General features: G+C 42.9%; 1 protein-coding gene across 7 annotated transcripts; it reads right to left on the reverse strand.

Annotated features, from left to right (window-relative positions):
• Positions 1-876: 876 nt before the first annotated feature.
• Positions 877-27,522, reverse strand: LOC118235727 (zinc finger MYM-type protein 3-like). 7 transcript variants are annotated; one of them, XM_035433434.1, is made up of 25 exons: positions 27,380-27,522; positions 24,581-25,382; positions 24,269-24,339; positions 24,078-24,147; positions 23,387-23,804; positions 23,000-23,174; positions 20,685-20,897; positions 17,165-17,315; positions 16,954-17,069; positions 16,314-16,400; positions 16,025-16,175; positions 15,630-15,802; positions 14,856-15,021; positions 14,287-14,330; positions 13,331-13,496; positions 11,486-11,601; positions 10,737-10,911; positions 10,074-10,223; positions 9,291-9,394; positions 7,436-7,583; positions 7,119-7,270; positions 6,020-6,134; positions 4,191-4,445; positions 1,482-1,599; positions 877-1,135 (listed from the first exon to the last, which is right to left on the reverse strand). In XM_035433434.1, exons 2-25 carry the CDS (start codon positions 25,365-25,367, stop codon positions 949-951), a joined length of 4,308 nt encoding a protein of 1,435 aa, XP_035289325.1. In that variant the 5' UTR covers positions 25,368-25,382; positions 27,380-27,522; the 3' UTR covers positions 877-948. The 7 variants fall into 7 exon arrangements, with proteins under 7 accessions (XP_035289325.1, XP_035289323.1, XP_035289329.1 ...); XM_035433432.1 differs by having other exon boundaries at positions 27,363-27,507; XM_035433438.1 differs by lacking the exon at positions 14,856-15,021 and adding an exon at positions 15,079-15,154 and having other exon boundaries at positions 27,363-27,507.

Raw genomic sequence — 27,522 nt, forward strand, 5'->3', positions numbered from 1 at the left:
CTTACTGCAGTTTGCTTTAATGACAACAGAAAATGAATTTCACAATTTGTGCTGGTGACTCGCAGCCCCTTGTACATATACTCAAACCCAAAGGTATAACAGGAACTCTTCAAACAGCTCAATATATATAATGTAACTATATAGGAACAGTATTAAAATATTTTATGATTGAACAGAAAATGCAGCCTTCTTCATGATAAAAAAAGCCAAATTACATCACTTACAAGAAAACATGCAAGTTAGTCTTCTCTGTCTATACCACTGTTTACAGTGAGGAATAAGCAAAATACTTCTCATTTTTTGGCTAATATTTCAGTCACTCAATTATTTAGTTCAAATTATTGTAGAATGAAACCAAATCAAATCATTGGTCCAAATTACCAAGTAAGCACTTTATGGTAGGATTAATCGAGCATGGGAGTCCAGAAATGCTTTTGATTGGTTGATAAACAAACTGAAAGATAAATACACATCTGTACAGTAAACCAGGGTGGAGCGCTCAAACTTTATTTCAGTAACAACAAGGCCTCGTCCTCGGAATCGCAATACCGGCTGAAGCAGATTTCACTCTGACGGTGCGGGAAAATCAGAAAAAAACCTTGTGTAATGAATACAATGTGCAAAATTAACCCACTTCTGTGGCGAACAGTCAGATGACCATAGCACGAGTCCTCGCCTGCAGCCAGCCAGCCGCAAGGCAACATTTTCTAAACGGGAGTTGAGTTTCTTTTTTTCTGGGGCAGCGCAGAATAGCGAACCGGCTCTTCCCGCCATTTTGGAGCGTCCCAACGCCACAGTTTGTTTTGATCCAAGTGGCTTCACGCTCATAGTCTCCGGCACACACATGTGAAAGTAGAAGTCTGGGGGGGGGGGGGGGGGGGACAGGGCGAGAGGGGAAGGAGGGACGGGGGTGGGGGGCAGTGCAGAGAACAGGAGCAGGATGGGCGATCAGTCCAGGTTCCCTTGTGCAGCGTGGTCTCCGTAGATCTCCTGGACGGCCAGGATCCTGTTGAGCATGTTCCCCAGCGTGCCCCGGTCCATGGGCAGGGCCGAGTACCAGAGCGGGCTCTCGGCCACGCACGAGCGCTCCGGCTGCAGGTAGAACACGTCGCTGCGGTTGCGCGCGCTCCCGGAGCTGCGTGGGCAGAGGGCACAGCACAGTCGGGCCTGTGCTTTCACATGGAGGCAGCTGCTTTCATTCAACACCGTAAATCACACCCAATACCGCTGCACACGTCACAACACGGATGTATGAATGTGTCTACCGCATTAATACATATATATACCTGAGGTGTGGATTCACTCATAACAGACACAGGTGGACAGGTGACTGTTCCCTTTGCTTGGGACCTTGGTCTTTACCTCGGCGAGCTGAACTCGTGTTGCGCAGTGTAGTCGCTGTTCAAAGCTTGCAGTACAGTGGACCTACCTCCATTACACCGGCATGTCTGCTCGTACCTGGCTCGTACCCATGCACTTACCACTTGGAAAGGTAGAACTCAAAGAATTTGACAGGGCATCTGAGGGGGTTCATCCTGTTCTCCTGCTGTTCCAGCTCCACCACGTCCTCCTCTCGCTTCCTCTTTCCCAGACTGCTCTCTGAGAACACAACGCAGCGTCACTGTCTGTCCCCCACATTACATCGTATTAAATCTGAGTCCTTAAACAGACACTCTTATCCAGAGCGACTTACACAGATAAAGTTTTTGCATACAACCCATTAATTCAGCAGGAAATTTACTGTAGCAGGTACTTTGTTCAAGGGTAGAATGGCAGCTGGGAATCAAACCTACAACCTGAAGTGATTATTTTAACAATTGACTCCGACCCTGACAAAGTTAAATATCACATCATGGGGAACAGTGATTTATGAAACCAAAATCTCTGTAAAGAAAAGGAATCATCTTTGCCTGGTTTTAGTCTGATTATCTGGCCATCTGCAAAAGGTGATAGCCATATAACAGAAAAAGATTTTGTCCTACAGGGATTTCAACCTTGTGAGGTCACAGCCTATGCTGTAAAAGTTTCCCTCACAAACAGCTGAGTGTTGAATGTTCAAGAACAAAACAAGTTATCAAGGCCTGGAATTCAAACAATTTTCACACAATTTTCTCTCTCTCTTGTCTTTACCAAGAGTACGTTTCTCAGGGAAAATAAAACTGACTTTCAAGACCATGAGTCTAAGAAACATTCAGGAACATTCACGTACGGATTCTACTGAGCATGCACAGCAATGCAAAGGAAGAGTGTTCAATGACACCGGTGTATTTTTAGGAAAAAAGCAATCCATCGTGTCTCTATGCTCCTTTTAGCTTTCACTACCACAACCCTGTTTCCCTCCAGTCCTGGGTGCAGCCAAGAGGCAAGTTTCAAATTAACAGTCCAGTCACCCCTTTCCAAGCCGCATACCGTCTTACGCATCCCACACGGAGAGCAGCACTTCAGAAGACCTCCACTCACACAAGTATAAATAGTGCACAGGCACACTCAGAATAGCAACACATCCCAAAGTGGGGGAAGGGACACCAAGCGTTTACTCCACATCAACAAAGCTGAACACTAAACTTTCTACACAGTGTAAAACAAGAAAACATTGGTTATGTGGTCATACAGAAGCAGAAATCCATTTCAGACTCCTTTTAAATCATCCTATGAGGTACAGTCTGTACTGGAGTTACTTTAAAATGGTCTAAAATGAAAATAGAGGGTAATGGAGAAGAAACTATGCAGAAGAAAAAAAGGAAAGTTTACTTCAATGATTTGAATAAAAATGTTGAACATGTTCCTTCTGAGCTAAATTTAGCATCCCTCTTTTTACAGCACGTTGAGTCAGTCAGTCTCCCCTTTCATCAACATGCCATTTTCGAGCAATGACCAACTATTACTACTGTAGGTATCTGGTGACATTTCTGAACACAATATAACTGTAGATCACAGGCAGTGCAGAAACACCTGGGTAAATGAGGAACAATAAATACATATAAGGCAAAGGCTGCTAAATAACATTACTGACTTTCATTCATTGAATGACTTTCGCATGCGGGAGTGGTTTTGTATTTGTGGAGGAGTGGTTTTGTATTATGAGGGGAGTGGTTTTGTATTTGTGGAGGAGTGGTTTAGTATCAATGGCAGAGTGGTTTTGTATTCATGGGGGGAGTGGTTTTGTATTTGTGGAGGAGTGGTTTTGTATTCATGGCATAGTGGTTTTGTATTCATGGGGGAGTGGTTTTGTATCAATGGGGGAGTGATTCTGTATTCATGAATACAGAATCACTCCTCCGTTGATACAAAACCACTCCCCCATGAATAGTGGTTTTGCATTCATGGGGGGAGTGGTTTTGTATTTGTGGAGGAGTGGTTTTGTATTCATGGCATAGTGGTTTTGTATTCATGGGGGAGTGGTTTTGTATCAATGGGGGAGTGATTCTGTATTCATGGAATAGTGGTTTTGTATTCATGGGGGGAGTGGTTTTGTATCAATGGAGGAGTGGTTTTTTATTCACGGGTGGAGTGGTTTTGTATTCACAGGGGGAGTGGTTTTGTATCATGGGGGAGTGGTTTTGTATTCATGGTGGAATGGTTTTGTATTCATGGGGGTTGATTCTGTATTCATGTGGGAGTGGTTTTGTATTCATGGGGGAGTGGTTTTGTATTCCTCCAGAAGAATTAGAGGTGTTGGTAGACCATTTCACAATGGTCACGTATGACTTTACATTGATGTTCTCATTTTATTGTATAGGATTGGCATGTTTTCCTTAGCTGAACAACTGAGTTTAACAGGACGAGCAATTCAATCAGGGATTTATGCCTTCCATTTCATTCACATGCACTCTTATACCAGTTTGAGTTTACACAGTTATTACAAAAACGAGGCTTTTATTGAACCAGTTCAGATCAAGACCTTTCACCATAAAATATGGCAATGTAGTGTAATGGTTAGGGAACTGGACCTGTAACACTGTAGTTGTGGGTTTGATTCACAGGTGTAGTGCTGCCATTGCACCCTTGACAAAGGTACTTAACCTGAATTCCTTCAATTATCCAGCTCGATAAATAGACAGTAAAACAAAAATGGAAGCCGCATGAGTCGCGCTTGATATAAAGGTACAAAATGGATTTAAGGGCTTCCTTTCTTGCTGAGGAAAGCCTTCTCTGCTGGACAAGGACGGTAAGTGACTGCAGAACCTCACCTTTGGCTGTCCTTTGCCGGTGGCTGGGGAGGTAGCAGATGCTGAGCATCTTAGCGGGGCCTTGCGACGTGGAGTTTCTCTTGCACTGCCGCACCACGTTGCTGAAGGACAACTGGAGATGCTGCTCCACGGTCCGCAGGCCGAAGTACTTGGTGTTGAAGAACATGAGGGTGTTGAGGAGGACGAAGGGCGAGTACACGCCCAGCTGCTTGCACTCCCACAGATGCTCCTCTTCCACCTGCGACAAAGGGTCACCTGCAGCACGCACATTCATTACCACCACACTCAACACACTTCAATTAAGAAAAAAAAAAGGGCTCTCCACAAAGGCACCTGTAAACAGGAATAAAATACACTAGAATTCAAAATGGCCCCCAGCAGCTGTGAGCAGCCATTCTAGAGAATCCCATACATGCTGATGGCCATAATGCTTCTCAAACCAATTTGTAACAATGAAACTTAATAGCCTATAAGGGTACTAAAGAGGACTTCATAATAGTTAAGAGAGTAATATTCAATGATGATATCCATATGCTTACAATAATTGATTAAGCATACCCTTTTCACAGGGCTAGATAATCACCATAAATGTAGCGTGCCAAATTTGAATATTATAATTTTATGGTACCTAAAACAGTTCAAATAAATTCATTTTATTACTAGCTAGCAACAGGCTGTTTCGTTTGCAACTATAATAGGCCTTCCTACTTATATTGCTGCCACAAAATGGTGATAAGGTAATTATATAAACGTGAACATCACGTACCATTGTGAACATCTACTCTATGAGAAATAGTTTCTTGTAATCCTAAATATGTGTAATTACACATTTTGCTTCGCTAATGTTATATCACTATAAATAGAGTGAATATTGAATAATCTGCTTGGAAAATTCTTGGAATTTTACAGAAGAGCTCTAGAATTCACATAACATGCAAATAAATATGTACGTTTCCAAGCATTTGAATTTCATCAAGTTTACAGAAGACCCAGACTCTTGAAAAACATGTGTACAGGGACATGTCTATTATTGTTATTTCACCAGTTGTATTGCTTTGGGCAAAGACATCAAGCTCAAAGGAACTGATGAGATGAAACCAGACAGTGAGAGATCCGTGGGGACACTTCTGACCCTTTTAGCTCTGACAGGGTTTCATGATATATTCAGACCACTGGACTGAGCAGTTGAAAATGGAAACTGTCAATCAGCACCATCTGATCTGAACCATCTCTCTGCCGGTGGTTACAAACTCTCAGGATTAGAAGTTAACTCAGGGCCAGCACACAGGCAAACATGTTCAATAGGAACACAATCACGTAACCAATCCTACTAACAACAATTACAACAAAATAAAACAAAATGAACTTATTCTTAAATATATGTACTGTTTACACAATATTTTAATGAAACCAGAGTGAGAAATCAACACCAGCCACCAACCAAATGCGGGTAGATTTTATCTGTGGTAAGTCCAACTCCACCAGCCACTTTGGCAGGCAATCATCTGGAGGTCCTGTTCCATTCAAAGGATCTACTGTAGTTGTCTGGTAAAACAGTGAATTGGCTGGAGAATTTTGGGATGCCCCAGCCACTGTGGCCAGTGGATGAAAAAGTTCGTTTCCTGCCCTGAATGAGACACTGTGTGGAGGTTTTTTTATTTATTAGCGCACTGTTCTTCCCTTACTTAAATCCTGAAAGGAAATACTGCCTTTGGGGCATGCTGATATGGTAGCTTTAGAGAGGTTTTTACAATTTTCTGTATAATATTCCATCTCTGCCAGGCCTACACGTTTTGTAGGGGAGGGGGGGCGGTCCTTTGTGGACATACCATTTGGAGACATTCTGGGCTGCCACCTGCTCAGTATCTTATTCAGCTCCTGCACAAAGGTCAGGTAGTACTGATCTGTGAAGATGTTCACCATCCGGTTGTTCTCTAGAAGGTACTGCAACACAAACAGCAGAAAGACCCTCTCAGTGAAGCTGCACACAATGCCTCAGAATATCACATTTTACTCAGCTTGCATAATCAATTATCGTTCAAAGCGATTTTGCTTGCTGCATAAACTTCAATATCCAAAGCCATTAAAACAAGTATTTGTTTAGGTCCTCCTTGTTTCCTTAACTTGATGCATATCAACATGACAGTGGTTTATTAAAGACATTTTGCATATAATTGAAAAATGCCTTCATATTTGCTGTAATTGCAGTGTATTAGCCAGTCTAAAGTCTAAATTAGCCAGCTAGCAAGCTACAAAATAGTTACATAGCAATGCTTTAGCTTAGTTTGGCTTGTTAAATATTATGGGTTTAACAAACATATTCAAAAAGGATGTCAATGCAATGGTGACACTCCAGCCAGCTAGTCAGTTGACCTAGCATTGATTATTACAAAACACAAAACAAAATCCATACCTTGCAATATTGAACGGTCAATTCATTAGCAAGCTATATAAACTAAAATAAAATGAACACCTACCACAAATCCATTAGGAAAGCTATGAATTTAGCCAACAATCATTTTATAAGATAAATGGAGAAAATTTCTGTTGACAAATGTTCAGACTGAGCTAGGTAGGTAGCTAGTTGCAATGCTTGACGAATAAACTTAAAGTAGCTAATGACCTATACATCCCCGATGGCTACAAAACTAGAAAAACTTCTAATACCAGACAGCAAACTTAACAGATAACGGTAGGAACATAGCTGGCTACCTTTCAGGATAAATGATAAATATTGCAGCTCCTGAACTGGTCACCTTTGAATTGTCAACTACTTAGTTGAAAAATGAAACATTCAACTAAATTAAGCACAACTAACTAAATTACCAAAGGACACGGATAATATCAAATTGCAATACATTAAATGTATTTTCTATTCGTTAAAATGTATTTTTTATGGGTGTGTTTTGCTGACATGTTCTGACAAACCTGCTGAATCCCAAGACACATGTAGTACACAATGTCCGCCTGGTAGCCTTCTCCATCAGAACTTGCGACCTCTCTCACAAACTGCGCCAGACCATAATTAAGCTCAGCAGCCGTACAAGAAAGAAGGTCCTCTTTTATTTTAACTTGTTTCGCTGAGAGAAAAAGAAAAAGACATGACAAATCATAGTATTACTCTGACAGTTGAGCGCACTGCAATGTGTACAGGGATATAGAATAGCATTGTAAAGCTGATAAAAAATAAATGCTCTCTTCTGAATGGTGAAGAAAATAGACTGAGCCAAATCTGGATTCCTCACTTTTTCTCTCCTCTGAAGCTGGCTGCTTGCTGTGGGCCCAGGTTTTCCAAGCATTGACCCCAAACGTGCAGCTTAACCCTGTGCCTCTGGCTGGGGCAGGTAGCGGGTCCCTGGAAGAGCTCTCCGACAGCCTGAGTTGCTTTGATCCCTGCAGCACACAGGCACTTCTTCTTAGCATGGCCTCAGTCAGAATTACATTACACTACATTACAGGCATTTAGCAGACGCTCTTATCCAGAGCGACTTACACAACTTTTACATATTGTATCCATTTATACAGCTGGATATATACTGAAGCAATTTTCGGTTAAGTACCTTGCTCAAGGGTACAACGGATGTGTCCTACCCGGGAATCGAACCTGCGACCTTTCGGTTACAAGCCCAGTTCCTTACCCACTGTGCTACACTCCGACCTGCTTGCACTCACTGCATTCATAAAACACCTAACACAGTATTTACAGGTTTAAAATCCAGAAAACACACGGTCATGTCTGATTTCTGATTTTAAAGTAGGACACAATGTTGATGGCTGATGATCTGACAGGTTGAGCACATATCAAATCCTGCAAATGTGGTCATTGGCCCTCTGCTTTTTTGTTTCAGCAGATCTCTTGGCCATTTAATGTTGTTGAAATCTTCCAAAGATCTTTGATCATTTTAAACATATTTTAACACGATGCAGGTTGGTTCAACACAATTTCCTTTGCCTCTGAACTCTGTGATTTTCCACCAGTTGATGAGCACCCCCCCCCCCCCCTTTATGAGGCCTTGCCTACAGCCAAGACATACAGTGGGATAAAACAGGCTTGGAGTACGAGACAGCACTTTTCAAAGGACATGCAGTTAAAAGTACTTGTTTTTAACAAAGTCCTACAGCTCTACAAGGATTTTCCATCAACTTTCTATCAATAAGCCAGAAAAATAAGAAATTAAATTACTGAAAAGATCACCTTTCTTTAATAAAGATGTGACAAACTAACGCTCCAATTTTATCAACTAATACTTCTTCAGTTAGCTGCAATCCCACTACAAATGGAAGACAAATCACACCACTGTCATCTATAATCAATATTAAGAAGAATAACAAAATCAATGTTCACTTCAGGCCGCTGAGTGGAAAATGAAACACGACCAGAGATATTTGAGCAATTTTAAAGTGAATTCATGTGGGATTCCTTCTTACACTATGGTCCAACAAAAGTACCATAACCTGCCTTTAGTAACCCTGTGTGAGATCATGCATGAACGAGGTGCCATCAGTGAAACACAGGTGTTAACAAATGAATCGTACAATTTAATCAATATCATGTCATTCTTAAGCCTAATATATTCAATATCCTATAAGTCTACTGGAAGGAAGGTGAATTAAATATTATTTATTGATGATTACCAAAATGACATTAAGCAGAAAGAAATGAACTCCTACTTACTAGTACTACTTACATTTAGACCCCGCTAAAATGTATAAATCTGGAGAAGACCCATTTAAATAACTATAAGTCCATATAAAACAACCACATTTTCCAACAACTAAACAGCATAATTACGAAACATTGCAAACAAATGAAAGGAGCTTTCAAGACTAAATACTTTCTACCACAAGGAATACACAAAGCCATGAACGGGCCCAGGGTCTGTTGGGCTGTTTGGCCTTTGAAGTCAATACTTTAACAAGGAGCAACCTCACCTCATGCCCCAGTGATAAAATGACTTGCTAATAAATTTTAATTGCAAATGAGCTACAATAAACGGCCTGGAAGACTGCTGTGTGTCCTCTTGGTACTTGCGTGAAGGCTGGTCAGAGAAAAGGAGCGTGTCAGAGAGGGAGAGCGTGAGGAACTGTGAAGTTCCTTACCTTCTGCACCGCTGCAGGGAGCTCATGTTCTGGACGATCGCTGTCTGGTGTAACCATCCCACAGTCAAACAGGAACTCAACACTGGGGTTCAAGTCTAGAGGAGCTAAAAAGAAGAACGCATTTCAAGGCATACAATGACTTGTTTCCAGTATGTTAGCCCTTGCTTTCTCTGAAGTTAATAACACTCACAAACCATGCTTATGCCAAACTTACACTGTATGACCTTGCCAGAGTTTAACCGCGATTAGAATTGGACGAAATCTGGGAAGTGAGGCTCACGACTGGGATGTCATCTTTGCAACTTCCCCACAATCACAGGATGTCTCAACAAATTTGTTGGGCAAATTTGTTGAGACAGCAGCTACAGACAAATGACAATCTGACAACCGTGACTGAAAAAGAAACATCAGACCATAAAAACCGAGTAAGTCAACGACTAATCAGCATTAAATATCCAATAGTTAATACAATATATTGGCGTGTCTGCATAGGCTACATACATTGCATACATTTCATAAGCACAACAGTAAATGTGGCTTACCTGGAGAGGAGGTAATATAGATGTAAATTAAATACCATCTTTATTTGTGTTCCAAAGCTAGAAACTTGCATCTCCACTCAGTGGATGATTGTAAAATAAATGTCCTGTCCCAGTAAAGTCAATGTACCGTCCCAGTTGCGAGCCCCTAATAGCATAATGTATATGTTCCCACAATCCAAGTTTGTCCAATGTAAGTTTGGCATTACTCACATCTCATCTATATGATTCAGCTTGAACATACTTTTAGGGAGGCTAGCACTCAGATCTTCTGGAACAGGCTCGTTCAAAACATTTGCCATCTTGACCGCCATGGACAGCACATCATCTTGGGCTGGGCCGAACAGATCACAGTCCTCCAGCAAGCCCTCTGCACTCTGGTTACTGGACAAATCTCAACAGGAAACAAAGACAAAACATTGACTACACTCATGCATGCACGCACGAACCACGTTGCTATAAGTCACTCACATAGTTGTACTGCATACATATTAAAGAACAATTAGTACTAAAAATGTATAGCCTTCAGACATGTTTCAGGATGACATTAACTCTAAAATCCTGCTGACAAACCAGTTGGCTAATGAATTAGCTACGTTATCGGATTTAGAGATCTGCATCATGACTCGAACACGGTGAGACCCAAAGGTATGCTGTGATTTTGTGATACCGAGGCCTGTTTTGAGCTCTGTGACTTTAGGTCAGATTGGGTACAGGCAAGGTGCTGCCAACAAATAGTACAAAATAGTAGTGTAGCAACAAATAGTAGTGTAGCAACACTTACGCCAACTATACACAAAATGGCACCAAGCTTCCAGTTTTTGTAGTGTACGGATATGCTCAAGAGGCATACTAAAACAGAAGCATCTAAAAGTGGCAAGCTTTTCACAGCAGGCCAGATAATTACCACACAGGTCGGAAGAGGCTCTGCCCATCTCTTCGGCCTCAGCTATCATCTCGGCCATGGCGAGGATATCCGCCTCCAGGGGGTTTGATGGGATCTTGACTTTCAGCTCCTCGATGGTCTCTACGATCTTATCCGCGTTCTCCAGGGTTGTGGGCAGAAACATGGGGACAGGAACCTTATTGAGGAGCAAAACAAAAACCAGACTTTATTAGTACAGTGTGTCAGAATGGCCACTAAACCAAATCCTCCTTCAGTACACCTTGATTGATGACACACAGCGTCCTCCAAAAGTATGGTAATGGAAGCGTGAATGTTTTTTTATTTTGGCATTTTGATTTGAGATCAAAAGATGAATATGAAGCACAGAACTACATTCATCTAATGCCAGAAAAGCTTCTGAATCACAAAGCAGGTGATGTCACCATTAAATATTTCATCTGTTGGATGCATCTGCCACCTTTCCCAGGTTACAAAGACCTGTATTTCTCCAGGAAAGGCAAGCAAACAAGAACAGTGTGTTGAAGACGGGTCAAGATAAAATACCTGAAATGTGACCAGTACCGCGGTTAATGAAATTAATTAATGGATTTTCACATACCCACAGATTGAGTCGCAATGTTCTACATTTAGGACATGCAAGTCACAGAGCGGGTTAAGCTGAAATCGAACCCTCTCTTTATCAGATGAAGTGAGGCTGAACGGTTTCATGAACGGGGCCCGAGGCCCCCACAGTGGGTGCTGGGACTCACCGGCAGGGGCAGGGTGAGGGGTACAGGGGTGTACTGGCAGTACAGGTGCAGTGGCACAGGGATGAAGACAGGCACCGGGATGGGCAGCATGAAGGTTTGGGGCATCACAAAATCGTCTGCAACGCACCCACATGAAGAAGCCACCAGTTAAGACGTCAATACAGGATTTGCACTGGTTGTACACGGATATTTTTCTGACCAAGAAGTGGACCAATGGTATTGAGAAGATGATAAAAAACTAGCATTAAACAGAAAACAAAACCACGAAAATCATCAAGATCCCACCTTCCATATACAGGCACAAGTAATGTTGTTTGCCAGAAGACGTTGATGTTGTCTGAACACCCCTAGCATGTACATACTCTACATGGCCAAAAGTACGTGGACACCCAAACATTACACCCACATGTGCTTGTTGAACATCTCATTCCAAAACCATGGGCATTAATAAGGAGTTGGCCCCCCCTCTGCTGCTATAACAGCTTCCACTCTTCTGGAAAGGCTTTCCACTAGATTTTGGAACATGGCTGCGGGGATTTGTATCTATTCAGCTACAAGAGCATTAGTGAGGTCGGGCACTCATGCTGGACAATAAGGTCTGGCTCACAGTCAGCGTTCCAAATCATCCCAAAGGTGATCAGTGGGGTTGAGGTCAGGGCTCAGCGCTGGCCAGTCAGGTTCTTACACACTAAACCCGGTAAACCATTTCTTAATGGACCTCGCTTTGTGTGTGGGGGCACAGTCATGCTGAAACAGGACAGCGCCATCCTAAAACAATTGCCACAAAGTTGGAAGCACACAATTCTCTAGAATGTCATTGCATGCTGTAGCATTAAGATTTCCCTTCAGTGGAACTAAGGGGCCTAGCCCAAACCATGAAAAACAGCCCCAGACCATTGCTCCTCCTCCACCAAACTTAACAGGTAGCATTCTTGTGGCAATTATCATACCCTTCTACAGTCCACCAATCCCAGTGTCTAGTTGCGAAAATGCATTTTATTTTTATTTATTATTCGAGGATTCATACAAAGGAACTTCAGGGTACTGTACACTTCCTCTCTGTCTCCCCAACCCCCAGCTGTACCAAGCCAACTGTAATAAGATTTTCCTTTAAAAGATGTTTATATGTAGCCTTGATAGCTTCCATCCAGGCAGTCAGCACCTCCCTAACCTTACGAGTAATCTATCTGCCTGTGCTCCTGATCCCTAGCTTAAAATCTTCGCTACACAAAGCTTACACTGGCCAAATAGAACAGAACCCCTGTGGTTCATGTGTACGTTTTACAGATTAACATTGTTCAAAAAGGAGTCCCACTGCCCCATAAACCTGTACCTCTCTTAAAGGTTTGTGGCCAGATATTAAATCTCCAAATAAAATGTTGCTTCCCCTTACTAGCATGTGGTACTGGCAGAAGTCCAGAGAAGACCACCGTGGAGGCTCAGTGCAAATTTGACCCGTAGAAGCTCAAAGCCACCTTCACCAACATGCAACACAAACCCTAACCACTGGATCTAAGCCCGCCCAGGGCAAGAGCTTTTCCTCACACTCCAGGAGATCTCCTACCCAAACAACAGGCAAGTAATGCACCATACGACACACCTTGTTCTGGGAACTTAACTCTCGGTGGGAACACACCTCCTATAACTGAGTCCCCCTGCTACTACTAAGCGTGAGGCCAACTACAGTACATGTGCTGACGCTCATCAGTTCTTGTGCTCTTATAACCAAGAGATATATGATCTCCACGCAAGGGCTGAAATCTCTGCATATGCTGCGCCGATACCCCAAGCCCTTCAACTTAAACCAGCAGAGGGTGACAAGGAAAGACCTCTGTGTGACCTTACCTGTCTGGCAACCCTGCGACCTGGTTTTAGGCTTACAGGTCACACATCTGGTCTCCGTTGAGGGCTTGCAGATGGACGCTTTGTTCTTCTGAGGTTCGTTAGGAGAGGGTGGGAGTGGAGGAGAAGGCGATGGGGAAAGGCGAGCTGGCGGCACCTTTACTGTGACCTAAGAATACGTACACAGGCCTTTCAGCATCAGAGCATACTCATAAGGGTGTTCCTTTTCTTAGTGGACTTCTCAGGAGGAGTATTCAAAAAGTTGCCTGTGGTGGCCATATAGAGGATTTAATATTCTGTTCCTTATTTTTTCAAAACAGGTATCAGTGTTGAAAAAATGAAAACGTCTTACTCCAGGCTAACATGCAAAGTACAAAACGTATTTCTCTGTCTCTCCTTCCTGCGGAAGGTATGAAATTATATCTGCAAATCAAACTTGTACACAGTTATGAAAGTTCCTGATCACCTAAAAGCATAAATATAGATGATAAATTCTCAACGGAACTCTGAATTGTATGCCAGATGTCTTGCTGTGTGATATATGCATAAGCACACTGAATTCTGGGTACTGTAGGCACACAGAACAGAGAGCTGAAACAAATCTAAAAATCTAAATGATTTATTTTCAGAGCTGTTACTTGTTCAAACATGTACATATGAGATTTCTCATGTATTATGGAGAGTGAATGTCACAATATGATGTCCAAGCTTGAAAAAATTGCGGAAGGAAATTGTGTATGTTTATTCTTTGCTTACTGAAATGTAAGGCGCAGAATAATATAAAATTTTAGAATGACAACTAACACAATTATGAGATTTAATTAAAGGAGCTGTATGACCAAATTAAGGAATCTTTAAAGTTTAAATAAATAATAATAAAATGAAAATCAATATAAATTCAAAATGTGAAGCTACGGATTACATGTGGAGTGGTGCGTAAAGAAAAAGAAGAGACTCACTTCAACTTTCTTTGCAGTGGTAGGGGGAGACTCTGGGGATTGACCTGAAACGTGAACGGAGCGAATGTATACAAGTTTAACAGCCAATTACTGCCAACGGCCTGCACATGTAAACACTTTATAGACGCAGTGGAAATTACAAAGGCTTTGAGAATTTCAGAACAGCGTCGAGAACGGTTCCAAAAAAACTTTACTGCAGAAGCACTTCTCGACGGCGGGATAATCGGCAGAATTCACCCAGCTCGTTAAATTAACAAACCCCCCTCTCCCGAGCCAAACAGAAGAATGTGAGATGTGTGCATTTTACGGCCGTCCGACGCTGACGGAGGACCGTTTCATGTTCCTCGGACTCGTTATGGCAGCTGGCCGGAGCTCGGCGCTTGATCGCGAGTTACGATCCCCGGGGCCCACCAACGTTTCTCCCACTGACCGCGCGCCACGAAGCCCGTTACCGCCGTGAAAGCTGGGGGATTGTAATGAGTGACTGAGCCTAACGCGGTTGGTTATGAGTTTGCGAGCGGGCCTGCGGTGGCGGGTGGGGTCGGGGGGGGGGAGGCTTCCTGACGCACTGTTGAGCAGGCTCTCCGGGCCCCGCTGGGTGTCCAGGTTGGGCTGGTTCTGCTGGCTGTAGAAGCGCAGAAGGCAGCGCTGGTCGCAGTAGTGCTTTATCTCCCCCCTCCAGTGGATGGTCTCCAGGAGCTTGCCCTGCCTTTTGCAGGCGTGGCATCGGGCAGCCTGGGGACAGGAGGGAGGGAGGAGGGGGGGGGGAGGGGGGAGGTGGTGAAAACAGACCTGGGGCCAAGGCGTTTTGGGTGGAGCCGCGTGACTGGGTGCTTGTGAGTGCTGGTGTCCAGGGCCTGCGCTCCTTCTGGTACATAACACAGGACAATATGTTGGGAAGTTGATCATCCAGTTCTCAAGGATTTGAGCCTATCTTTGTGTGGGCAGTTAAATTACTAATGCTGCAAATGGGTATCTGATTTAAGACTAGCCAATAAGTGTGAATGTAGCATTTCCTAGCAAGACCATAATCAAACTGTGGACAAACATTTATCTCTGATCCAGCAAAAGAAACATTTACAATGAAAGACTATTGTTTAGCATTCTACTACCCAAAATAGTAAGGAATAACATGCATCGCATTAGGTGCTAAAATGAACATCTTTCAATCATCATTTTTAATAGTTCAGAGCATGAACCACAAAGTATTTACAATGCAAGCCCTGGAGCGGTACACCAGGAACTGTGCACATTCCGCGCATCTCATGACACCGGACAGGTGTTCCACATTCCTCACGGCCTGGCGAACGACCACACTGTATAAATAGTACGACCCGGCATACCTTCAGGTACCAGAGGACGTATTTGCTTTTGCAGTCCTCGCTGCAGAAGTCCCACGTGTTTCCGTCCAGCTCCTCGGTGACGGCCCTCGTGCAGGTCTGGGAGCAGTACGTGCAGTTGATGCAACACAGGCCCAGGTTTTTGGTGAAGTCTTGCTTGTACAGCAAGATGCAGCCTTTCACAGAGAGAGAGACGGGGAATGAAACGAAAGTCACACAGACACAAGCATTCACGTTTCTAAGCAAAAAAAAAAAAAAAACCGCATTGCGCGTCCGCGCGAGGCACAAGCGGGGATCGGGGGCATTTCTGACGGCGCCGTCGCGCGCGTTCGCGCCGCGGCGGCCCGAGCGCGGCTCGATTCCTCCACGGGGCGCGAGCGGTCGGCTGCTCTTCTGACCTTCGCTGCAGAAGTTCTTCTCCACGCCGGAGAACCTGATCTTGTCGTGCAGCAGCTTCTCCTGCTTGCAGTGCTCGCAGACGATCACCACGCCGTGCAGCCGCTTGTAGTCCTCGCAGCACTCCTTACAGCAGAACTGGAAGATGGAGTCCTGAAACCCACACAAAAACGGCCGCGTCGTTTTACCGCTGAATTTGTGAAACGAACCGGTCAGTCCTTTTTATCGACGGGTGTGACTCTAGATTCAACATTATTTTCCGATTTTAGAAACGAGAAGCAAAGTCATTACCTGCCAATCGAGAATTTCTGGTTTCCCGTTGAACATGGTATGGCAGGAGTGGCAACTTAAGTGAATATCACCGTCGGGGCTGTTGTTCTGAAAGGAAGAATCAGACAGCACCTTTTAAACCGTTTGATTTCACCGCACATTGAGAAAATAAAAATGGATTTTTCAGGCAAAAACAAGCATCCAACAAACAACCCTTCTCGGCACACTGAGGCACATTATGATTTGCTTGGACTCTAATGGGCTCCAGAAGTCAGTCGACGCGCTCGGCTATAGATGCTAGTTTGTACATTTTAACAAGAATATTTCCACTTTACAGGCATCTCCAGCCAAGCCCGTACATCACACTGTAAATATTAAGTGTTCATTTTTCACTTTTAAACTCCTTAAAAAAAACGCTAACTACCTGGAGCTCTTTTGTTAAAAATCAGGCATTAAAGCCCTAAAGTTTTATAAAATAACCTTCACAACAGAGAAACAAACATTTATTAATCTTGCAAGTTCAAACATCTGGTGCGCACACCTGAATGCAAAATCATCGGAAAACAAGAACGCAGTCAATTTCAAAAGGTCACGTATGTACGCCTTTACTGAGGCGCTGAGGGTGCTTCTGCACACAAAACCGCAAATGGAGCCTTCCTACCTGAAATTTGGTCCAGCAGCTAGGGCTGCAGAACTGGTAGACGACCTGGTCGGTCTTGTAGTAGTACGCGGGTTCGGAGAGCGCGCGTCTGCAGAAGCCGCACGGTCGAGCAGGAGCTGGCGCGGGGAAAAGGAGACACTGTCACGGACAGCTCGTTCACGTTCAGAGCCCGTTCGGAAGACCAGTGAGAGAAAAGGGAGAGGGACTCTACCGGCGTCCCAGGTGCTTTTCACTTTGTGAGACGTGATGCAGCACACCGAGCAGAAGAGCAGCGTTTTGCCGTTGCCATCGGGGTTGGACAGCATGTCGAAGTTCTTGCAAAGAGTCTTGCACCACTGGCACGGGAGCACTTTAGTGTTTTTCTGAAGCGACAAGAGACAAGATCAGAGCGCACGACCAGCTACAAAGACTGGCAACCTTGGCACCAAAACATTCATGGCGTACAGGAAATACAGTGATAACAAGCAATACTGTTCATTATTTGCAACCATATTTTACTGCGATTCCCCAAGTTCTATGCAAAATAACAGCCTGGTTATGGACAGACAATTGAAAAATTGCTTTTGCACACCAGGGGGTGCTGGTGTCCAAAAGAATCTACCAAAAGATTTATGGCAGGCACCTGAAAATGCTTTTAATTGCTGGGCTGCCTCTGTAACAAAAGTCTAAACTCCCAAAAATCCCAAAGCTCTCTATTAGGTTCCTCATTTATTTTATTTTTTGACAATTTTATATAACTCCACTAGGTCTACCAAGTGGAGTTATATAGATGTGTGGGTGTGGCATGTCTTTTTTTTTTTTTTTACATTCTCAGCTTTGACTGGTTATGACAGGAGTGCCCCTCCCTTCTCCTGCCCACACAACTACTGCTCTGAAAAGGAACATGGCATCGGTAAATTATCCAGCAAGGGATTATCCCATGTAAATAAAAAAGTGCAGCCAACCACTCCTTACACCGTGCTCCTTTGGAATGCTGTGTAATGTGCGGTTAGCCGACTGGCAGCCCGTAGCCGCACACCTAACAAGACTACCGATGACACTCAACGTTTTCACTTACTGTTTGCTCATAGGTAGTTTGCTAACAATGCAATGATGTTGTTTTTAAGGGTAAGATGTGCAGCAATGTTTTTCTGGTAGTGATAAAATGTTGTTTTATAATTAGCACGTCATGAAATTTCATGTTTTACAAATTTCATATTTACTCAGCTTAACTAGAACATGCTAGACCATGCAAGTCACCAAGCATTTAATAAAACTTGAAACAAATAAGTGGGGGCATTTTAGTTTTTAATTGTTCATTCTCACAAGCCATACCGTTTAACACACACGAGGTATAATTACCAATGGCAGAGGCAGGCCTCACATAGTGAAATGCATATAAAAGACATCAGGGAAAACAAGGTTCCAATGCTCACCATGTGGCCTGCATGTTCACCTCCCATTCTATTCTAAGTAAAAAGGCTCGATATAGCTACATTAGCCTTTTAACATTTTGGGTTTTCCCTTCGCTCGAGTTGAGACCTTAAAGGCCCACATTTTCTGGCCCAACCCTCAGAAAAAAAAAACATTTACAATGTAGGATGGCTTATCACATGTTATTGCCTAATTACAACATTGCAAAGGCAAATTTGAATTTTTACAGATGCATTAACAATGCTCTTTCAGGCCCCAATAATCAGAAATGCTCCATCAAAACAAGACTGGAGGCCCACAACCTGTTTGCCAACACTTTCTGTGTGGCACCTGACCACCCAGCTCAACTTAAACTTTTGAATAATTTGTCAATGTCTCAGACAACAGAAAACATATCTTAATGTACATAGACAGGACTTTTTTTTTTTTTCATTTTGCTATTCATTTGTAAACTTGCCGTGTTTTGATGATCTCCAACATTCACAAGTTAGCGTAGAAGGAATAACACCATCAAACATCAAAACAAAATATTTTTTTATTTGTCAGAAAGTAACCTCATATTAATATATTAATTCATGCAATAATGTATCTGGAAAAGTACGTTCTCTGTATCTAGAAATTGATAATATAATTCAAAACACAATAACCAAAGCTAATACAATACAACACAATACAATGTGTTGATCTTCAAAAATTATTTTTAATGTTTTGTCTCAATCCACAAGTGGATTCATATTTTTGAATTTGTGCTGGGCGTGATGTTAGCCACCACAAAAAAATCAGGTCTTTTTTAAATTTTATTGCCTGAGAGATATTGTATACTGAAATACTGCCCCTAAAGAAAGTGGCCATTTTGGAACCATCTGTATGGTCAAGGAGCGTGGGAAAAACATATCTACACAGAACCTCTGACCAAAGTCTATAAACCTTAATAAATGTGTCTGATTTGAGATCGAATGACGCATGGTGTACTTTAGAAAAGGGTTTTCATGCTCTTTCCTGGGGACCCACTGTGTATGCTGGCTTTCATTCCAACCATAAATGCAACCTCAATTGTAACAAGCTGTTCATTGTTCGTAATTATACCATTTTAATGTCCATTTAAAGGCCACGTTACTGCATACCTAGCCATGCATGCCATGAAGCATAAATGTCTCATGTTCACATCCAGTACTTCTAATAAGTCAGATCAACGAATGCTTTCATTGTCTGTAATGTGCCAAAAGGCGATTCCTTTAGGAAGAGGTGCAAATGCTTGATCAGCTGGGGTCCTAACTTCTGAAAGAGTGGACACCTGGTCGCGGCCACTAAGCCATTAATGGAAAACGAAGGGTTCAAAAATAAACCTGCCTTGTGTTAAAATAGGTTCAAGGACAAAATGTCACAGAAGAACTAAAAAAATGTGCTTTCAACAAGTGGTTAAGAGACTGACTATAACAAACATCAATGTAAATAGAGGATCCCTACGAACAATTGTGAACCCCCTGCTTTAGAAAAAAGACAAGTAGCAGCAAGGTCAAGATTCAACCAGATAAAATTGAATAAACAGGCAAAAGCACTCATTAATATGCACGTTGATTTCTGATACTAATTTCTGCCTGATTTACCATCTAATAAATTTATTTTTTATTTATGTATCTTTCTGTTCTATCACATGCCAAAACAGTGCTTGCGTACATGCAAAATAATTTCACCAAAAATAGAAATTCTTTTAAATAAGATGGGCTTACGCAGCCCAACTGATTATTTGAATGGGTTAGTACTTAAATTAACACACTGCAGCTAATGTACGCGTAGTCATCGCTGCACTTCTGCATGGGTTTCTGCTTGGACAAAAGACATTGCCTGCATGCGGTCAATATTAGTCCTTAAATTTTTATTACAAGTAAAGGAAAGTGTTGCACTTTTTTTCACAAACTCAGTTTGGGCGAGTAAGTCTCCAAACAGCGTTTGTGAAGAAAAATGTATTACTTTTAATTGCCATACTGTTAATTGCTGGGATTCAATATTTGAGGTTGAAAGACAGTAGGCACAACCACACCAACCGTTCTGCTTGAACAAACAGCTGGTCTATGACATTCATGCTCCTTTTCGATGCACCGGGTGATGTCAGTGTATATATTAACAGACAGTCGTTCAGGGGTCTCAAACTACAGTCTGAGGGGCACAGTCTCTGCTGGTTTTTGTGATTTCCTTTCAATTAGCAGCCAATGTTGGCCTTGGAATCAAAGTCTGTGAGCCCTTTAGCCAATCAATTGAGTTAGAGACCCCTACAATAGCGTATCTGCGCGCTCATCAGGGAGAATTTGATTGGCTACCTTCTTAAACTGAGCCAGACAGGTGGTGTTGCAGAAGCGCCTCTGCTGCCCGTCGTGGAGTAGGTACTCGGCGCGGGCGGCCTTGGCGTAGATGTAGAGCCCGCAGCTGTCGCAGCAGCTGGTCTTCAGGCCCTTGGTGGCACGGAAACGGTTGAAGCAGGCATCGCTGCACAGGTGGTGCACCATGTTCCCGCTGCTCACCTCGTGGAGCATCTGAGGAAACGGACAGAGAGAGAGGGCACAAACTCTGAAAGCCGCCTCGCGATCGGGCGTCCAGCGGCTTTACCATCACTCCTGCCTTACTGAATGAAGATGCCTCATCAACCAACCGCTGCCGGACACTCTTTATCCTTAATCATCTGCAGGGTGGATACCCTTGTTCAAGGAACCTTCTAAAGCAGAAATCTGCCTTCTTAATTGCAATGGCAACACGGACCTCAGTTGACATTAAAACCTGCTACATTTAAGTATATTAACTCAAATACATATAGGATAGGATGTGGGACAGTCATCAAACTGATAGTTGCCTTCAGTTAACATGCTAAAGGTAATTATAAAGTGCGTATATCCCATGCTGGAGAAAGCACCACTAAAACAGCACTAGCCACCCAGCATAGCCTGCAGTAAAGAATGTATACCTTAATTATATCACTGTGTGGTTCCGCAGACCTTGGCATCAGAAAGTGCTTACTTATTTTTAATAACTTTTATTGTACCGATTTACTAATGGCTCACAGATGGCAGGGGAAAGTCGGAACAGAAAAGGCCTACTACGTGCCAGCTTTCTGGAGTAAACATAAACTGTTGACATTTGAAATAAAGAAGCAGACATGTTCACTCAACACACTAGAACACATCTTGGGCTTTTAAGCTGTACTCCATCAGTTAATGCTGAGCTCAGAGACACAATTCATGTAGCCTTGCTAGAAAGAATAACAGCTATGCTGGTTTCATTCAGATTCCCTCTGATTCAGGCCAGTGCTGTCACAAACGTTATGGCTTATCACTTAGGCCCTATACTTTCAGCAACCTGCCTTTATAGCTCGTAATTCAGCGCTCCAGCACTATGAAGCGGACAGTTTCCTCATGAAGCCTTCTTCTGAGAAGCTGACAATAGTCACAAGTCACATATTCACTAAAGTCTATTGAAACATAATGCATAATATGTCAATAATATAAAAACACTTACTAATGACAGAATATGATTTAAGAACAATGATTTCTGTAAACTAGTAACTGACAGGAAATGCTAAATCACTTAACTGAACAGACACTGTATCATATTTATATTCTTAAAATGTTTTCATCACAGTGCATAACCATACCACTATATGACTGAATGGCATACAAGATTGAACATTATACAGTCCGCAACAATGTAATTACATTACAGCTCCTTAGAACATTTTGTCTTTCCAGTCATTTATCTTTAATATGCTGAAATTACCCTTCGTAATTTCATAGCAGTTCTTTGGCATCCCTAAAAGTGATTAGTCCCAGTGTGCAATGTAATGGCCCTCAAGCAGGAAATCTGGGTAAATGATTGTTCACAAAGAGCAAAATATCAGAGTGAAACAAAAGGGAAGGTCCCATGCTTTAGAAGCTTTTCTTCTACTGTAAAAATTCTCTATTCTAACGCACTCAGTTAACACTCAAATATGTTGGTTTACACCAGACACGTTAAAATTGCTCTCTTTAATTAATTACTGCATGCTCACAGTCAATAACCGTATTAGATGGTCACCTAGAGCAGCTACAGAGACATACAGCAGCTTACAACCAACACACAAGTTACACAATCTGGTTGCTGACTATGAGGAACCCGAACTATAACAGGCAGCAAATGACATGTTCAGAAATGGAAAAGGCTCAATTGGGTACATCTTGAACCACAACCTCTGAAATGAACTGCATTGTCCATAACTGAAAGAGGCACAGCGGACAAGCAGTTCATTGCAGAGCACTACTACGCCTAAGGTTGAATACCATGTTATTACAGTAAAACCAGGTATGACCATACTTTAATGAAACAAAATTTTAAGTAAAATGAGGAAAAATGATTCCTACTGTTATTTTCGTGCATTTTGCCTGGTGCATCAGGAGCTTGAAGTTGTTTCAAATCCCCAAGAACAAATGATTAAAGCTTCCTACACTACCTAGCACTCCTATAAATGTTTAATATGCGCAACCAAGCTCTGACCAAGCTCTAACCAAGGCTGTTACAGGGGGTATTTTTTTAACTGGTGACACCAGCTTTCGGAAGCGACACATGCAAAGAGGATTTGGGCTGAAAGGAGCTGCGATTCTCCTCCTACCTCCCCCACTTTGTGACAGATGCTGCATTTCGGTGCGGTGGGATCCGTTATCAACGGGGCTCGCGTCTCAAACTGGGCCTCGTACAGCGAAAGACAGATATTATTACAAAATTCCTGGAAGGAGCTGGACGGTCCCGTCTGGGCAAAAACTGTTTCTTTAACATTTCCGATATCCCTGCGGAAAAGGAAATCGAGAAGGTCAGTACTGAAAAACGTCGAGAAAACCATGAAAAAGTCCTAAACAGAGTTTCAAGGAATCCTAAAGATACTAAACTGGATTTTATTACTACAAGCAGATGTGATGTTGCATTATTATTACATTACGACTGCACTGAATATTGTCAGCGAAAAGGAATTTTTAAAGAATGTGGGGGGAAAAAAAATTACTTTTTACAGAAGACACAAGGCTTTTTCCTAGGCGGTCTCTTGGCATAGGAGGAGAGGCAGGTGGAGGAGCAGAAGAGCTGAGGCATGCCCTTGCGCTGGTAGGCCGTCTGGCCCTTCTGCAGGGGGGTGCGGCAGTGGGCGCAGTGCATCTTGGTGGCCGACCGCGGCGCGTTCCGCGGTAAGCTGGGGCAGGCCCCTGGCCTCTGGGCGTGGCCGTGAGTGGCGCTCGAGGGGGAGGAGTTTCGGGCCGCCGTGTGGGGGGCGGGCTCGGGGGCCGAGTAGGGGCTGCTCGCCGCCCTCTGGTTCCGCATGGTCACCCGGGGGGAGCGGCGGGGCAGCGTCGTCGCGTGAGGGACAAAGTCCGCGTCCTTGGGGTCGTCCACCATGGCGTCCGAGTCATCGTCATCAGAGAGCTTGACTACAGGAAGACACAATAGCTAACTGCAAAATCATTTTAAATGTAAAAAAAAAAAAAAAAAAAATGTACATCTTCACAAAGCTTCTCTAGTAATGTCTTATTATTAGCCTTGTTTGGCGAACATTATTTAATTTTTAATTCAAGCATTTTTAAGTTGCCTCGCAAAATTTCAAAGACAAATGTTAAAAACGGACTTAATCATGAACCAAAAAATATGCTTAAATGATTATTTAGTAGCAGAACTATTGCTGTGCAGTTATTGTGGTGACTCACCATTGTTTGAGGAGTTCTGCGATGTTCGCCTGGAGTCTCCTCTCCTCAGACGTTGGGCTCTCCTACTCTCCTATACATTTCAAAAAGTCAGACCAAGAAAGAAATATGTTGCCATGCTTAAAACACCATTTTAAACGCGGCAACATATCGATTATACGGCATCAGCAGCAACCAGGTAGTGCCAAGCATACCAGTTTATCACGTGCATTTTCAGACTCCGTTGCATTTTCAGTGGGGCTAGAAGCTGCAGGGAAATCCTTAGCTACAGAAAAGGAAATTGGATTCATAACATTAACGACCACATGATACCTGTGAAAATGTTATCTAAATGAAGATTTAATTGATCTAAACAGTTCAGTTTTACTTTTATTTTTCCAACTTTTTTCCAAGTTCAGAAATTATCATAAACCGTTGGAAGATTAAATGAGCCACTTAGCAAAATTATAATCAATATTCCAGTCTCAGATGACAATTAATTAAAACTTCAGCCCCAGCACTCTCACCTTCGGTCACTGCTCCAGGCTTGACCTCACTGATCTGTGGGCCTACACTGCCCTCTGCTGGGGTACTTCCAATTTTTTCCTCCACTCTATTCTCAGGCCCAGTGGCTTTCATTGTATCTCTGCTGAGAGGAAGAGCATCTGCACTGGATTCTGGTTCTTGGGGGTCAAGTATGACTTTGTTTTCCTCCTGTTTTCCTGATATCATCCTGTGATCTGCTGAGTCCTCTAGTTTTTGGGGCTCATTCTCAGAATTCAGAGTTCCTCCTTCGGCAAACGATTGTACATCATCATCGCACATCTTTGGTGACGTGCAAGGCTGCAGGTCAGTAGAACCTGCCAGGCTGGGTCCTCTCGGTTCACGGTCAGTGTCCTGTTTTTCCTCACGAGTGTCCATTTTGTGCCTGGTCTCAGCCAGCTCGGCTCCCTTTGGTGACTTAGCTTCTATGTGGTCCTGGCTGGTAGAATCCTTTTGCCAGGAACTCGAGGATGGCTCAGATGATTCTGGAAACACTCGGCTGTAGAACTCTTCTACTTGGGTTTTGGATAGTTCCAGTGAGTCTGGGTCCCCCAATATGCTTAGACTGTCTTGTGTTTTCTGCCGTTCCCTTTCAGATTGCGTTAGTGACGGTGGCTCTGAAGCCTGCTGTTTGGCACCGAATTGATCTGCGCCCAGGAAATCTGTACAGGAGACCTCCATGTTGGTCTGTGCAGAAAGCAAGTCTCGTCGTAAAGTTTCGTTAGCAAGTTGAAATGAGTCTAAAGATCCTGGACCTTCAGAGGGCTCCATGTTGCACCAGGTTTACTGATTTAAAAAGCAAGGAAGAGTATTATAATATGTAAGTGACTGGGATGGAAGTGCATATCTAAATTTTGCATTGAGGGCGTGATATTTCAAACATAACGAAACAAGGTCACTTAATGTACCTGCATACCAACGACACAAACTAGTTGATTTTTGGTACTCAAAACGTGGGCACCATTAAAACTCTCACGTCACGACCATACTAAAACCTTCATAAGACAGCAGAACTGATAACGTGCTAGGCCAGACATGGCCTTGTGTAATTACGGTTTTTCAAAACTATATATTGCTACCTTGCTAAACCATTCAGCGATTACATTAAAAGAAAGTTACTTATTTTTACATGATCAGAATGAACAAATGGAAGGTCTTATTGGGCGGTGAAAGTGTAGGAGACATTTTGAAGTCATCTGAACCCAAATTAGCAATGCAAGCTAGGAGGTTCGTTCGCATTTACGACCAACTAACTTTAGAGCGTATAACGTTACGTCCTTCAACATGAAGGATAGTCCAGCTGACACATCAATGTATATCTGGACAAACGCTCATTTAAAACGAGAGTAAGATGTACGCACTTTCGGCTGCTAATGATAAACGTAGACATTGTCCACGCCTTTCCAAACTGTATATGTACCATAGACTGGATCTGTACATTTAGAATTCCAGCTTTCCTGCAAACAGGCAGCTTTACCAGACCTTTGCGCTCATTGGCCGATTTATGTGCCGATGAAACCTCGCGATGTTCAGGGTTTTCAGGACCACAAGCAATAACAAAGATGTTTTTTTCTCCAAACGCATGCTCTTATTTCCCAATGTGTGTCATGCTTACAAACAAAAATATATAGGAAGGAAAACGACACAGTAAGTTTCGGCCTCTTAAGTAGTGTGTCAATATTAAAGGCTTCAGCTCTTCTTGCTTTTTCATGATCAGCAATATTTTAAGAAAGCGGGAAATTTTGACAAACCAGCATAAAATCTATCGACAGATACTCCCTTGTGCTTCCGTTAGATGGCCACGCTTTGGGTCTGTGGCAAAGCCAAAACAAGTTTGCAAACGCGTAAATAAATATATATGAAGTGAACTTTCTCGCAGCATACTATCAACGGGTTGAATATATTGAAAGAACACCGTGGTAGCGGTTTACCACCCCTCATCTGGGCCTACTGAACACGAAGTTCACACAAGTAGCATATCTTCCACTGATTATGGATCTATGGGGACATTCGGCAAGAACGTAAACACGACCTGGACTTCTCATGAGCTGACATGGCACACACGAATTCACTACAGGATCTGACTCCATGCAGCTTGCTGCATACCGAAACGTACCATTATGTTTCCATTTAAACTTTCATAAATGAAATCACTACAATTATCGTTTTAAACTGCCTGAGCATACATCCAAACACACAGCGCTCGTATAACAGCGCTGTTATTTGTATGCTTGAGCAACATGTGATTGCATTACGCTAGCTCACTAATTTGCCCAAAATGATCCCGCACAAAATAAATGGTGCTCTATAAGACAGGTAGCAGGGTGGAATAACTACTTAATGTTTGTGGTTTCAACCATATAGCTAGCTAGCTAAGTCTCATTAGCTAACTAGTTCGGGGTTCTGCGTGCAGAGGTGTTTCCCCTGACATCAGCTTAGCGTTTCTTAAAAATAAAAGAATGCATTTTCTACGTATACACGCCCCTTTTTAATCATCTTCACCTTTACTCTGTGGACACTTCTAAAGCATTACTTAAGTAGCTAGCAGGCTGAAGTAGCAAGCCTACAGCTCAACCTCTCAGCTCACTTTGCGCCAAGTCCGCCATTACTGTGCGGCACAAGACGAGATACACGCTACCTAACTAACCGAATACGACCCATCAATAACCAGAATTACCGTATTGATCGCAACATTAAGGGGAGACAACCGCCAGGGCGTATACAGAAAATTACCAAAAGAATCTGTTCGGTAACAACATTACTCACGACACTATGTCACGCACCCACCAGCTCCAGATCCTATCCTTTTCCTCAATTTCTAACCACCACAGACCTTTTCTGATCACAAAGGGGGAGGGACGTGCTCAGATACCAGACGGAAGCATGTCTGCTTTAAAAACTAGACTGTCATTAATGAGACTGGTTG

The sequence above is a fragment of the Anguilla anguilla genome, chromosome 9 (genome assembly GCF_013347855.1).
Source record: "Anguilla anguilla isolate fAngAng1 chromosome 9, fAngAng1.pri, whole genome shotgun sequence".
Taxonomy (NCBI): Eukaryota; Metazoa; Chordata; class Actinopteri; order Anguilliformes; family Anguillidae; genus Anguilla; species Anguilla anguilla.

Coding starts and splice junctions, on each gene's coding strand:
- LOC118235727 (XM_035433434.1), bottom strand. CDS start 25,367: ATGGAGCCCTCTGAAGGTCCAGGATCTTTAGACTCATTTCAACTTGCT. Junction 23,805..24,077: donor GCAGAACTCCTCAAACAATG/GTGAGTCACCAC, acceptor GTCTTCCTGTAG/TCAAGCTCTCTGATGACGAT. Junction 6,135..7,118: donor TGTGTCTTGGGATTCAGCAG/GTTTGTCAGAAC, acceptor TTTGTGTTGCAG/TACCTTCTAGAGAACAACCG.